Raw genomic sequence first — 15811 nt, forward strand, 5'->3', positions numbered from 1 at the left:
AGGATCAACAAGAGTAGCAATTATTTTTAATCCATAGTGTGACTATGTGACCTACCCACTAGGTTATTTTTCATTTTTTTACATGAGTAAGTAATATTTAACAAATTTAAAGAAGTTTTTATAACACAAAAACCTTTTATTTAAACATTTTTATTGTTGCACTACTTGTAAAAGTAAAAAATTCTTTGATTTCATAGATTTAACTTCATTAATTAGAGGGACGAACATCTCATAATCATAAAGATGTGTTCACATGTCTACGAATTCCTAAGTTATTAATGACATCGGATTATATGCACGATCAAAGTGCCGAAATATCCATGCAAATATGCACGAAAAATGGTCGAAATATGCACAAAATATGCACAATCAAAAGTCACTTAATATTAAAATTTATTATTTTTTGAAGACTTTTCCGGTAGTGACATTAATAAAAGCGCCAATTTTTATAATTTCATAAAATCCAGGATTTTTAATCTCTTGAAATAAAGACTTTTTATTTATTTATTATACGCCAATAATAATTTTCTACCAACATTTTCCGATTGCAATCTTAATGCCCATGGAAGTTAAACTACCGAAATATGCAAAATTGCCAAAATATGCACTATCGCCTAAAAAGTGACATTATAATATGCATTTGCATATGCAAGTATGCAAATGCATATAATCCGATGTCTAGTTATTATAAATCTAAAAATATCAATGACACAAAATGATTTTCAACTTTACTGATAGAAAAGTAGTGAAAATAAAATCAAAATTATTTAAAAAATAAAACTTTTAGGTACTTAAATTTTAAATATTTGTTACTGTTAAGTAAAGGCGACGCCTTGATTGACGCCTGTAGCGATATCGATTTTTCAATGTCTTTGTCTTTGATTTACCCATAGCATAACACGATTGGTCAACTTTTATAACACAGAATAATCAATCAAATAGACCTGTGTAAAAAAAAGGATTCCTATTTTTCCAACAGAGGAGAGTGAGTGGGAGCTTCCAAAAATGTACATGGATTGGTTCAAGCATACACTTTAATTTGCCCATAGCTTATATGAAATGTATTTATGGTTTTGAAATTACGCGACAAAACTATTTTGTCGCTTACGCCCTTTCCATTTTTTGCTGTAACATTGCTTGTTTTCTGTGAGCGGCCGGGCCGGCCTTTCATAGAAAACTAACAATCTAAAACATATCCAAAACGGTTTTTTACTTTAACGCGGCGTCACCTTAACACATAAGTAATAAAAAATATATTTGTACGTTAATCGTACCAGTTTAAAAATCTCCAATTTTCTTAATAAAATCTGTGAATAAAAAAATAATTTATTTAAAATGTGAACTAAGCCTTATGCTTTCCGCCTGTTGTGACTTGTCCGTTCCATTATATGTGACCATACGAAAAGTCACAAGTCGGAAGTCACGTAATATTACTTTCTTTTACTTTTAAAGTGTTTGTAAATAACAGATTATAGTTATCACAATTTCATTTTTTACACTAAATACTAAGCTAATTTTGCAACGTGTCAACAGTAAAAACAGTTGGAGAAAGTATAATAATGCTTACAAAATATGGTCACTTATCTGAACAAATAAACCGTTCCTGAAGAACCATCCAACCTGCGTCCGCGTCTTGTAGCAGATTTTTAACTACTAAATTCAAATTGAAGTTTCTCGATGTACAATGAAATATAGTGCTATCATTTAGTGCCGAAAATATTTTTGTAGTATGTTTATAAAACTAAAAAAAACGGTCACTAAACCGAACATTCCGGTCGGGTTGTTTTTTCATGATTATAATTTTAATTAATTTGTAGTTAAATTATGTTAGATTTTTCAATAATAAGACATTCAATTGATACATTAAGTATTTAGGAATCTAACATATGTTTTTTAAGTAACTTACTTTAAGAAAAAAAATAGTTATTAAAGATTTTGTTACAACTTCTGGGAAGGGGACAGGTGAATTTAATAGGTTTCGGTACTTAAAAACCCTTATAAATCTCATACTAAATAAAATTTTATACAAACGTGAATGTATTTTAATAAAAGAAAACTTGTTTTTGCTCCTACATTAAAATTACAAAATGTTAGTATGTAATTTTTTACAAATAATCTGTAGCAAAGTCAAGGGACAAGGTAAAAACCAGGGGTACACATTTTTTTGAAAATGCCCGAAGATGCCGACTGATCGCTTTATATACGTTCGTTGAAGCGGATATTTTTAAGACTGCCTTCAATATTTTTAATAATTTCGTTTTAAATGTTACATTTCGACGCTTATGTCAACTACATACGAGTCATTCTCATGCAACTCCGAGGTATGAAAACTCTGAACGATGAATAGGTATTCAGTTATTTTACTAAAATGTTTTCTATAAAGTTAGAATGAACTTTAAAAAGTGTTAACTTATTAAGTAAAAATATGCTTTATTAAAATAATTACATATATTATGAACGTGCTTGCTGTATGGCTGTATGTATGTACCTAAATTGTGTGGATCATGGAACAAGTCATAATATGTTTTTATTATGATACACTATTCCAATATCAATATTCAACGACTAGTTCTCTGAGAAAACTGCATTTATTAATGTACTTATCTACATGCAAATAGCTTGAATTTTTGTAATTAGCATTGTAAATAATTGTAACCATATTTTGATTATTAAGTAAGTACTTATATGATATTATTATTAATTTATTAACTTTCTACAATAACTGATAGAAAACTTTCGTTAAGCACCTGAGAAAGAACTTAAGAGGATACACCAGGGGCTAGAGAAATGAAAAAAAAGTACGTGTAATATCTATAGCTGTCTCCCTTACCTCAAGCCTATACCGCAGAACGCGATAGAGACAACTGCAGAAAATCCAAAAAATCAACGATTCGTTGTCCCCTGATTCCTTCTCCAAAACTTAACCGATTTAAGTACTTTTTTCATTAAAGATTAAAAAAAGGCTTCAGCTGTGTTCCTATGTTTTGCTTTTTTTGTGTAATCTAGCCAAATCTGTTTTCTGGACGTTTGAACGCACTGGAAAATCTGGCCATTTTTTTGGGTTTTTGAACGTTCATATCTTATTTAATAATTAAATTATGAAAAAAAAGAAAACATAGGGACATTGTATTAGTGGCCGTAGATATTCAGGAAAAAAATTATAACTCTACTAGCATTATCCAGGGAGGAAACAGGGGACAACGTTTGTATGGAAAAAAGGGCGGTGTGGAATCCTCTTAATACTTATACTTAATATGATTTACATATATTTACAATTTTTATAAATATTATATGAGATCAACTACGGGCTAGCAGTTAGCACTCATAACCGATAAAATACCGGCTGCAAAAACATTCCAATCTCATAAAAAGGTTGAGTATTGTGTGTGCGTTGAGTATTTGCAGTTATGTGTATTATGTAAATGTGTAGTGTAATTTCAACTATTAAGGAGATCGCAGACTCTGCAATTTTCCTTATGTTAATAATTTTATCTAGGGGCTAAGTTGTCTTAGATACTCATTTAGGAATCATACGTCGTTAGATGAAAAAAACAGAGGAATTGCGGTCCTGAAAAGGACCTTTGTCAATAGCTAGTAATCAATAAATAGTGTAATAGTTATAGTATATTATGTAATTATCCTCCGAAGCCGTACAAAGTGCGGCCTTGTCTCTTCAGCGCGTAGACCACGTCCATCGCCGTCACGGTCTTCCGTTTCGCGTGCTCCGTGTACGTCACGGCGTCCCGGATGACGTTCTCCAGGAAAACCTTCAGAACCCCGCGAGTCTCCTCGTAGATGAGCCCGGAGATCCGCTTTACGCCGCCTCGCCTCGCCAGTCTCCTGATCGCGGGCTTCGTGATCCCCTGGATGTTGTCTCGGAGTACTTTCCGGTGGCGTTTAGCTCCCCCCTTCCCCAGGCCTTTCCCTCCTTTACCGCGTCCCGTCATCGTCGCTAGCTGAATGCGCCGCGCTCGCGACCCCTCGCGTATTTATAGCGAGGGGACGAATTAATCACGTCACGCATCACGTGATTGCCAGAGCGAGATGTAATGCAGCTTCTGTCTCACATATATAATAGATATCACCTTCAACGGTTAACTCAGTTTGAGTCAATATAAAATAATAATTCAAAATTTTCAACTCGGACACGCCAAACAGTAAGCACTACGCATAACACAAATGTAACAAAATGGCGCCGACAAAAGTGCCGAAGAAACCGCTCAAATCCATGGAGAAACCGATCGAGAAACCCATATCGAAAGTAAAAAAGATGAAGAAGAGGAACTACCAGAGCTTCTCGATCTACATCTTCAAATTATTAAGGAGCATTACGAAAGACGCGTTCGGTATTTCGCGCCACTCGATGTTGATAATGAACAACTTCGTGAACGACATGCTGGAGAAGATCGCCGCTGAAGCGGGGACCCTGGTGGCCCACGGGAAGAAGACGACGCTCTCCAGCCGCGAGATCCAGACCGCGGTGCGGCTGCTGATCCCTGGTGAGCTGGCCACGCACGCCAACGTCGAAGCCCTCAAGGCCATATCTTTGTACCACAAGAGCCACGAAATAGAGAAGGTTTGACGGCACCGCCCTGGTGGAGACTGTGATTTGATGAATGTGATTTGTTTATAATGATTATTTAATATATTTCGTAATGGTTATAGTGGTTTTCATTTAAATACCCCGTTAGACCTAGTATTGCGGTCGTAAGCAGTAAGCACTATAAACTTGCAGACTGCAGAAAGTTTGTACCTACAACAAAGATTAAAGAGTAAAATAATTAATCCGAATCCTCAATATTTATCGGAAATCTTTGTACTTTTATGAAAACTAGCTATTTAACCGAGCAAAGCTCGGTATTCGATAAAACACGAATAAAATGCCATTTTCTAAAAATGACTCCTAGCTAGATCGATTTATCGCCCCCGAAACCCCCTAAATACAAAATCTCATGAAAATTGTTGGAGCCGATTCCGAGATTTCAATTATATATATACAAGAATTGCTCGTTTAAAGATATAAGATAAGATAATATATCAAAATTATACAGACAGCTGGAAGGAAGGCTAGGAGATTTTAAATCTCCTAGCCTCCTAGGCTCCGTCCTTTCTGAGGATTAACATTTAGGCCTAGATTTTAAAACACCAACCCTGACCTTACCCTTTATTTGAGCATTTAAAAAAATCGATGAACATACCTAAAGGTACCTTGCAGTTGGTACCGTGCTCCCTCCTAATACTCAGTGGTGTTAAACCTTTTATTTCGCAGTAATCTACATGTTTAGCGAGCGTTTAAACTTTTTTTTTTTATGAAATAAGGGGGCAAACGAGCAAACGGGTCACCTGATGGAAAGCAACTTCCGTCGCCCATGGACACTCGCAGCATCAGAAGAGCTGCAAGTGCGTTGCCTTTTAAGAGGGAACAGGGTAATAGGGGAGGGTAAGGATGGGAAGGGAAGGGAATAGGGGAGGGTAGGGAAGGGAATAGGGTAGGGTTTTGGGCCTCCGGTAAACTCACTCACTCGGCGAAACACAGCGCAAGCGCTGTTTCACGCCGGTTTTCTGTGAGAACGTGGTATTTCTCCGGTCGAGCCGGCCCATTCGTGCCGAAGCATGGCTCTCCCACTATCTATTGTAATGATATTAAATTGATTTATTTCAATTTTAAATAGTTTTTCTTACATAATAATAATGTAAGTTACTAAAATTTATAACTGTAGTCAATGTTGAAATCATTATCTTTTGAAAGATCATTGAACAATTTTAATATAGAACTTATATTACAACTTAGGTAATCGACCATGGTCCATGACGTACTTTTACCTATGGTACTTTTATGTAGTTAAATAATATGTTACGTCGAGATGATATGTTACGTATAGAAAGTGAAACGTTAATGACATTGTTCATATTAGTATTTGAATAAATTAAGTATTATACCAGCTGGTAAGCAAAATGTATTCCAACAATGCCACCACCGGTTGCACACCCCTGCGCGCAGCTGTAGGGCAGATGTTCGTAACGGTTACTGGCACGTGTCGCCAGAGTATTGTCCCCGTGACTGTGACCACTCGCTACTGACTTGACTGGTTTACCGGACTTCTAGCACTCTATTAATGGTAGCCAGAGGAGTTGTAGAAAGTTTAACGAACTCTTACAGATCATAAAAGCAACGAAAAAGATCTTTAATAAATGAAATTGGTATTTTTATTTAGCCACGATATTGTAAATTACGATCAACTTACTAAACAGCAGAAAACTTAATGTAACACGTCATATTAATTTCATTCGTCATATAATTACTTTTTATCGAGTTAAGCTACGAATAGTAGGGGTTAAGTGACTAACAGTTAAAGGTCCTGCAGCTTTCTCTCGTTTGGCACTTTTTATATTGTGCCAAATGAGTGAAATCATTTGTTGATACCATTAATATAAAAAAACATGTCCAACGGAACTCAATCGAACAAAAAATGCCATTCTTCCGTTCCCTCCATAACTCAGTAATTGCACAACACTTCGAGCTTTTTCAATAAAGCTAATTTCGACTCTATTACAATGAAATGAAGCGCAAAGTCAAATAACAAGTATTTTTTCAAATACACGAGCTTTTACATTCAAAAAGTTGTAATATAAGAACAGAAAATTTAAAACCTATTTTATTCTAAGGAAAATAAGATCTATATTGCACTGTATCAAATATAGCGCGTGCTACAGGGGTGCGCTCGCGCCATTTCCGACCCCAGTAAGTTTTTTTTTCGAAGGGAATCTCCAGTTGACGGTTATATTTTGTGACGCGAACACGTAAGGGACATGAAGGAATTATAAAGTTACTCCCAACTTAAAATATTATAATGTCAGTGAAAGAAAAAAGTGCTTACGAGACGAAACTACCTTAAGAACTTAACAGAATGAAGTGAACTCAAATAAGGACGCGCAAACCTTAAGAAAACCAGCAGACCTGATCGGTTCCGCTTAGGAAGTCACCCTTCCATTAGGCCACAGGAGTAATGCACTAGCATTTAGGTTCAGCGAGTGAACACATCCGGGGAAAATATACGCTTAAAATGGAATCTCCAAAAATTGTTTACAAATATTATTCCAACCCAGCCTTTTGTGCCCAGAGTGAGGTGGTGTTTCAAAAATCATGCGTAACAAAAATCGTTTCGCCGAACAAGAGGATGCCGCCCCTGGGAGCGAACTCACCCAGGAAGGTGGAAAATAGGATTCTAAGGACGGACATCTCGGACAATCCGCTGCGGATGTCGCCGGCGGGCAGGTACCACAGGGACGAGCCGCCCGAGCTCCCGCCGAAGCCCGCCAAATACCAGAACCAGTTCCAGAGACAGTCGTCCATGATCTGCAAACCGACGCGGACCATCGTCCGGTGCAGGACCAGGAGCGAGGACCTCGAGATGGCTCAGATCAGACAGAAGCGACAAACCAGGTACGACAGAAACGCGGAGAGCGACGACGGCTTAGAAGACTCCAGGAGACACAGATACGAAGTCATAGACTACGACGACGAGATGGATTATTCGCCGACGAAGAAGAGAATAGTGGAGGCCGACGAGAGCGAGGTCGAGGAATACAACGTGGACGGCCCCGACGAGCACGAGCTGAAGGAAATACCGACGGAAATTGTCAAAACCGTCAACGGCAAGGTGCACAGATACGCGATAGTTCCCTCCGACGACGAGGAGAAGAAAGTGACGTTCACCTCGCCCACGATGTCCAAGAAGAATCTGATTGCCACTCAGAAGCTTCACGAGCTGCTCTCGACGCCCAGGAAACTGAAAAGCTACGCGAGTCAGCCCTCAGTCCGAATAACACCAAACAAAGCCGAGAGTCCGCGGTACCCCGATACGCCCATGAAGATCATCTCCAGCACACCGACTAACGTCACGCCTTCAAAATCCTGTGCGAACTTGTCAATGATGAGAGGAACCACGTCGCCCATATCACCGAAGGCGCAACAGAAACTGAACTACGGATTACCTGAACTGGAAAGGGACGTGTTTGTGACGAGTCCAAGGGAGAAAAGAGAAAGAAGCTTCGAAATGGACAGAAGTGATTTAAGTAGAGACAGAAGTTTCAAAAAGAAACCTATCGGCAGACCAGACGCGAAAACTACAGCAGTAATTATGCCTAGGTAAGTTTTTTTTTTATGAAATAAGGGGGCAAACGAGCAAACGGGTCACCTGATGGAAAGCAACTTCCATCGCCCATGGACACTCGCAGCATCGGAAGAGCTGCAGGTGCGTTGCCGACCTTTTAAGAGGGAATAGGGTAATAGGGGAGGGTAGGGATGGGAAGGGAATAGGGGAGGGTAGGGAAGGGAATAGGGTAGGGGATTGGGCCTCCGGTAAACTCACTCACTCGGCGAAATACAGCGCTAGCGCTGTTTCACGCCGGTTTTCTGTGAGAACGTGGTATTTCTCCGGTCGAGCCGGCCCATTCGTGCCGAAGCATGGTTCTCCCACGTATAAAAACTGCATTGATAATAATATTACTAGCTCTTGTCACGGAATAGATAATAATAGTGCTCTTGTATCCAAATAAGTCGCTTTAATAGTGCTCTTGTATCTAAATAACTTTACTGTCTACTGATAACATAATTCCCTCTCTGTACTGTAAAATAACCGACTAAAAAAATAACATAATTCCCTAAGTACTGTGTAAGACATTAAGATGGTCTTCGAAGCTTAGATAGTTCCACACGATCCTCGACCACGATACCTTCGGACACGTATTTTAATTCACCTCATGTCACTCTAGTCCAAAATGGGGTGTTTCAAGTATAGCACTGCCTAAGCCATTTAAGCTGGTTTTATACATCACTACAAGTGACGAGTAAAAGCCGTCAGTTTCGACACTATTTAGAATTATTTCGCCTTGTTTACCAATAAATAATAATAACTCCAAATTCCAGGGTAGCACCACAATCACCGTCAGTATACTCGGAAGACACATACAAGTCCATCTCCAGCCTGAAGACCGCTGGCAGTGCGGCGGCGTCGCTGACCATCGCTGCTCTGATGCTGACTCTCTGTGGCGGTCTAACGTCGTGCCTCAGCTTCTACATGATGTATAGCGTAAGTCTTATTTCCTCCTTATGAGCTAATGCTCATATCAGTAAATTAGCCGCAGATCGCCTGATATAAGAAAGGGTAAAATCGAACTCACTAAAGGCGAGCTCTCAAATGAAACTTACAATAGAGCTTTCTATTTAAGCTGTAAGGGCTGTTTTACTGACACCGACCAATGACCATAATATAGAGGTGTGGTGGCTTTCAATGACGCAGATATAAAAGCTAAACCTTTCTTTTGTACCTTTTATAAAGCTGATAGTATACTGTGCCTTTATTCCGATGCCTTCTAACATGAAATCATAATATTTCAGGTGGGAAGACGGTACTATCTGGACTTCGGAGCTCTCGCCGGCTTCACGTGCTTTCTGCTAGGCCTTCTGGGTCTGAGGTCGAGAAGAAACCAGCTTCTGCCAAACAGAAATTACATTTCAGGTAGGTACATATTATTTACACACTTTTAACTTCATTGGCAATTAGGCTGGAACATTGTGAAGACTGATGAAGGGAAAATGCTTGGGTTTTTATTATGTCGCATCACGTTTACATACATTGACCGCACTCTTTCATGGAACACCCAAACTCAAGAACTCCGCAAGAAGCTGTTCGCTGCCACTGCCTCTCTCAGACGCCTCAGTTACTTCCTTCCTGTATCAACTAAAATCTCACTAGTTCACGCTCTTATGTTTCCTATCTTAGACTACGCAGATGTCAGCTACAGTGATCTTAACGATCAACTTCTTTCTTCCCTGGAACGCCTGCAAGATCTTTGCATCCGATTTATTTTCGGCCTACGAAAATATGATCACATATCTATGTACCGGACAGAACTAAAGTGGCTACCTGTGAAGTTGCGTCGGAATACACACATTCTTCATCTTCTTTACAATATTTTATTTAATCCCAAATCTCCTGCTTACCTCAAACAAATCTTTACCTTTCTTGGACACAAACATCCTACACTTCGTTCAGCCAATAAACTAACTCTTGCCTTCCCTTCTCACAACACTAACTTCTATGACTCTTCCTTCACCGTCTCTCATGGGCGTACCGAGGGGGGGGGCAGCTGCCCCCCCCCCCCTGGATCATGTTGACGTCCCTACTAAGTTTAATATCTAGTACTTTTATCTATAAAAATTAAAAATTAAGAACGAATTTTTGCCATTTGTTTGCAATACAAATATTTTTACAACTAAAAATTATTAATTTTTTATTCTTTATAAACACCTAGCTTATGAAAAATCTGATTTGCCCCCCCCCCCCTGGCCCAGAACCTGGGTGATTTGCCCCCCCCTGGCACCAGAACGTGGGTAATTTGCCCCCCCCCTGGCCCAGAACCTGGGTACGCCCATGCCTTCTCTGCTATCCGTCTGTGGAATGCTCTACCCGAAACCATACAAAATTCCAAATCTATTAATACTTTCAAGAAAAGACTTAAACAACATTACTTAGATCTATCTGCAAACTCTTAAAATTCTGATTTCTTTTATTTCCTTCTTCGTATCATAATAATATTATATGTGTTTATTAATTTATGTATGTATACATGTATTGTAAGTATGTTTATTAATAGAAATTGTATCACAAATATTTTCAGATAAGTATTTTTTTGTTAAGTAATTAAGTTTACGGTTGCCTGGAAGAAACTGCTTCCAGCAGTAAGGCCGCCATTTCAAACTATTTTTTTCCTCTCTTTGTATCTGAATTGTTTCATTAATGGTTTGAATAAAGAGTTTTTTATTTATTTATTTTATTTATTTATTTATCACGTTTAGGTACTATCAGAGAAGTTGATTCCTAGGCAGATGGCGGACCTGCGTAGATTGGTCGTGTAACGTGTTACGTCAAACCCAGCCGATAGATCACAATTATAAACATTGAATTGACATGACATCAATTTCCTTGATGGTACATGATGTTTTTTTTACGCCCAAACAATATTTTACATATTAACTCAATATTGTCGTGTTGCGCCTAGCTTGTCTCATCTTGGCAGGGGATTATCGTGATCACTGATCAACCTCTTTGTTCGAAAACCTCAAAACGTAATGCGGGTCAGCTGACATGAATCGTACAAAGTATTTTAACCACAATTTTTATGTCCACCCGCAGCGGAAGTTTTACCCCTAATTTAGACTAACTAAGCCCAGAGAAATATTAATGTTTTAAAGTTCTTTCAGTCTCCGTTAATAGATATTTGTTATACAGGAGTATAGTATTTATCACTAATTAATTTAATTTTATTAAATCAAACCTCAAGAAGAAAGCGTATTCCCTCCGGCCGGGTAAACGACTAACGCACCTGCAGCTCTTCTAATGTTGCGAATGTCCATGGGCGAAGGTAGTTGATCAGGTGACCCGTTTGCTCGTTTGCCCCCTTATTTCATAAAAAAAAACGTTCGATGACTGGACAAAGTCAAACCTAGATACATTTTAAAAATAATTTCTCCTCTTGCAGGCTACATCGTCCTCTCATCATTTTCGCTGCTAAGCGCGTTTGGTCTGCTCCTCCTCTTGTCGGTGGAACCGAAGCCGGGGACAGCAATGAACGACATCACCTCCGGAGCGGTCTGCAGCATCAGCATACTGTCCCTAGCCCTGGCATCAGTGGGCATCCTGGCTTCGTACTGCTGCGCTCGAGACCCACCAGATAATAGAGTCGGTACCGCTAGATGGTACTAGAATAGAATTTATGACTACAGATAATATTATATTGTATGAATAAAGTTTGTTGGTTTATTCTAAAATTATTGCTTAACAGATTTACTAGTTAAGTAATTATTTATTAGTGATTGTAATTATGTAGGTATTAAGACTGTATACTATGATTATTATGATTGTTTGCCTTAGCTGTGAACGTAGAGTTAAAATTTGCAGTTGCTGTTCTATATTTATATTCGTATTTAATGGTAGGAGAGTAAGAATTACTTATATAATATTAAGTTGGCCATGAGTCATGACTCATGACATCTTGAATATTATAATAATCTTGATTCTAGAGGTATTATTAATAATTATTGTCTAGGGTTATCAGATTGTTATTAAAATAATATCCAATATGATAGTAATAGCTACTTATACCTAATTGCTAGTCATAATATAATGCCCGCGCCGCACCTGCGTAGTGCTTCGTGCTTAAAACCAAAACGATACCATTGGACGATCTGCGTACCATCGTCCAATGATATCGTCTCTTATCTCATAAGTCATAGCACGAAGCTTCGTACGATAGACGCATGTGCGGCCGCGGCATAACATACTAAATTATAAGTTTATAAAAGACAGAGAAGAGAAAGAGAGGACTCACAATAAAAAGAGGTTTCTGAGACAAAACCACATTGCTAATTGCAATGTGGTTTTGTCTCAGAAACCTCACCTCAGGCAGTCGTCGTTTCAATTGATAGATATGGACTAATTTATGATAATAAATTATACCTATCTTCAGTAAGATGAAAAACTTACAACAATGATTGCCGAAATACATTATAATCGTGGTCGCATTGTATGTAATAATATTATGCCAGGGCTGCACCTGCGTAATGCTACCATTGGACGATCTGCATGTATCGTCCAATGGTATCGTCTCATAGTGCCACGAAGCTTCGTACGATAGACGCATGTGCGGCCGCACCATTGAATTATGTCATAATTAAAAAAAAATACTCATAGTAACCCATGAAGCCACTGACCTCCATTAAACAAGATGTATAATGGAGGTCAGTGCATGAAGCTAATAAATAAGCATAGAGAAAAACATACTTACATCGAGTACAAATAAGCATTATGATTGGAATTCTTTATTTCTTAACTTTATACAAGATGTTAGTGTGAACATCGTTATCCTTGAAACCATCAAATGAGCCCGTCAAAATGAACAACTTATTCTATGAGAACAATGCTGGGAACTCAAAAAAATCCGTCTTCATACCCATCGGGCATGCCATTGCCGCATGCGTAATGCGTATTATGGGTATGAACAGTATATATAAATAAGCATATATCTTATATAAGTCTCTGGGCATCGACAGTATATATCAAGTCTATGGACATTGTCTATGGGTATGAAGACGGCATTTTTTTTGAGTTCCCAGCATTGTTCTCATAGAAAAAGTTATTCATTTTGACGGGCTCATTTGATGGTTTCAAGGATAACGGTGTTTACACAAACACACTGTGTAAATTATAATGTGTAAGTTCTATGTCAATAAAAATATTGAAAATTATATTTTGTTTGATTTTTATTTTACTTACTAGTTGTTTTGTTTTGTTGGTTTGGTTGGTGCATAAACCTATATTAAGTCTATGGGTTGGTGTATGAATTTATGAAAATTAAAAAATATCTTCCAAGACGAAAATATTTACCCTTCTGATTCATTTCTTCTTCTTCTTCTTTTGGTTCTGATTCATTTCATTGACTCTTAGAGCTGCGGAAAAAAAACAAGCTGTCATTTTCCAATCTGACAGTTTATGATTCTGACATTTCAGTTTCAACTTTTCAAGTTTCAATGGCACAAAAAATTGTGTTTGATAACATTGTTGAAACTTTTGTAATTCGTGATGAATATTTGTTCAAAATAACAATGAGATGATTGTTTCTTTATTGGACAATCCCACCGTGTAGCATTTTTGTTTAGTTTTGTTAATAGAGCTATGTGCATTGTAGATTAAAAAGTAGTGGTGTACACCAACATGTAAGTCTTTTGTTCAATTAATTTAGGTTTTATAGTATATTTTTATTCGTGTTTATCCTTCATGAATCTTTATATATAGTGGCCCTATTTATCAGACGATTTAAATCCTCTGATAAATAGGACCACTATTTATCAGAAGATCTCATAACACGAGTGTTCAGGTCAACCAGGATCTGATGGCAAATTTGGATGGCAGATTTTCAAAAAATATCCTTGATCATTGGATATTTTTTTTATATTCGCATGTTTTGCACAGAATCACCTGACCCAATGAGCAGCTATAAGAAAAAAAAGGATCAAAATGTTTTAAGTATTCCAATTACTCTGGTACAGCTAGAGTCAATTTCTTTTCTCACTATAATCCATCAGATCCTGGTAGACCTATAAATTGAAACATTTCAATAGCTAAAAGTTGGCAAAAACAAAAGACAATGTAAGACAATAAAAGCTACAATTTTTTTTGCCTTGCTTGTTTGGTCAAAATCATTCTAACTTTAATATTTAATCTACATAGTATAACAAAATAGGTTTCTCAGAATTCTAATTATGGGGTTTCTTTACATTTCTCATGAGCTTATAGCTTGGACTTGAAGGAAGTTCTAATGGTAGTATTCAAGGTAAACAATTTTATCTTTGTTTACAACTGTAGTGATATGTCAATTGATATATTATTATGATGCTAACTAAGGAAGTTTGTGAAATAATTTAAACATTCAATAGCTTAGTTCTTGGAAAAAAGATTAAAATATGTTTGTCAATAGCAGGGTTTTTTAATTATGTGTGATGTTTCTGTTATGATCAATTAGTTAATTTTATGTTAACCCATCGATCGTGGAATAACAAGACACAATAGCTTATCTATCGTTATCACGGCCGGATGCGTCCGCTTAGGGCTTCATGAATTAAATTTTGTTAAACTGCATACAAACAATTTATTATTAAATGTAGACTCTATTAAATAATTATACAATTCAAGCCTTACAATAAATCTTCTTGTTATTGGAAATGTATTTACAAGAATTAATTAATGGTTTCAGATAAAATGGCTGACTATCATATAAGGGAAGCAGCGGAGACCCTCCTCAGTAGTGTGTCTAGCCCTCCATATAGAAATTTTAGTAAGTTAAATTATATTTCCTGTATTTTCTAAATAAAATACTAGGATTGTTTCATATTTTTATTACAATTGCCATTCCATGATACAAAGGCTAAATATGTTTTACATTGTATAATAGTATTAAAACCTCCCATACAAACTAAATTCCAAAATTCCTTCAGAGGGATTACAACAAGTAAAAAACAAAGTCATAATACTTTAACAATGGGCATTGTTTTAAATTGCAGGTCACTCCCAATCGGTGAATCTGGTGTCAGAAGACCTGGTCGCCGGCCACCGGCCCCAGGGCAACATGTCCTCAATCCGTCGCTTCTTCTGTCTGTTTGTAACGTTTGATCTGCTCTTCACGAGTCTCATGTGGCTCATATGTGTTGTGGTTAGTTTTGGATAATATAATTTTCCTTGCATAAATTAAGACTTATTCAAACAATTCATGTTAAAATATTACTGTTTATGTGCTTTCCTTTTGGTAGCCCTGTAAAAATATGTTGGGTCAAGAACTTGCAGATGTAGTGTTTTTGCAAACAATGACTATAGAATTGTTCTCAATATTTTTTTCAGATGAAAGGTGATACACTAGTCCAGATCTTTGATAAAGAAATTGTACATTATGATGTAAAAGTGTCCTTGTTTGACATAGTGATAGCAGCTGTCCTTAGGTTCCTAGTGCTTCTATTGTTCTATGCAATTTTGTACATTAACAACTGGATTGTTATTGCGGTAAGATATATTTTTAACCACCTAAATATTGAAATATTGCTTTCTGTCACATTCATCAAATTAGCAAAATAAATAAGGAAACATGATATAAATTCTTACTTCAACTCTGTTTAATAAAAGTTTTATGTTTTTTATTTTGAATATTTTCTTCTTATACATATCCAAAATATTATGTACTTATGTAATAACAAAAGTTC

At 37.1% G+C, this 15811-nt stretch overlaps 3 protein-coding genes across 3 annotated transcripts in view; 2 read left to right on the plus strand and 1 right to left on the minus strand.

Moving 5' to 3' along the window:
* Positions 1-3560: 3560 nt before the first annotated feature.
* Positions 3561-3972, minus strand: LOC121739606 (histone H4). Its single transcript, XM_042132096.1, has one exon. The coding sequence runs from the start codon at positions 3945-3947 to the stop codon at positions 3636-3638; it is 312 nt and encodes a 103-aa protein (XP_041988030.1). The 5' UTR covers positions 3948-3972; the 3' UTR covers positions 3561-3635.
* A 161-nt stretch (positions 3973-4133) lies between these two features.
* LOC121739605 (late histone H2B.L4-like) lies at positions 4134-4662 on the plus strand. Its single transcript, XM_042132095.1, has one exon. It carries the CDS (start codon positions 4190-4192, stop codon positions 4580-4582), a length of 393 nt encoding a protein of 130 aa, XP_041988029.1. The 5' UTR covers positions 4134-4189; the 3' UTR covers positions 4583-4662.
* A 2143-nt stretch (positions 4663-6805) lies between these two features.
* LOC121739863 overlaps positions 6806-15811 on the plus strand; it is a 39515-nt gene continuing 30509 nt past the window's right edge. The window contains exons 1-7 of the mRNA XM_042132452.1: positions 6806-8149; positions 8930-9092; positions 9401-9521; positions 11545-11760; positions 14815-14895; positions 15122-15270; positions 15456-15614. Of these exons, the coding sequence (XP_041988386.1) occupies positions 7065-8149; positions 8930-9092; positions 9401-9521; positions 11545-11760; positions 14815-14895; positions 15122-15270; positions 15456-15614 (1974 nt within the window). The 5' untranslated portion in view covers positions 6806-7064. The remainder of the gene's footprint in view (positions 8150-8929; positions 9093-9400; positions 9522-11544; positions 11761-14814; positions 14896-15121; positions 15271-15455; positions 15615-15811) is intronic.

Source organism: Aricia agestis, chromosome 2 (assembly GCF_905147365.1).
Source record: "Aricia agestis chromosome 2, ilAriAges1.1, whole genome shotgun sequence".
In the NCBI taxonomy this organism is placed as follows: Eukaryota; Metazoa; Arthropoda; class Insecta; order Lepidoptera; family Lycaenidae; genus Aricia; species Aricia agestis.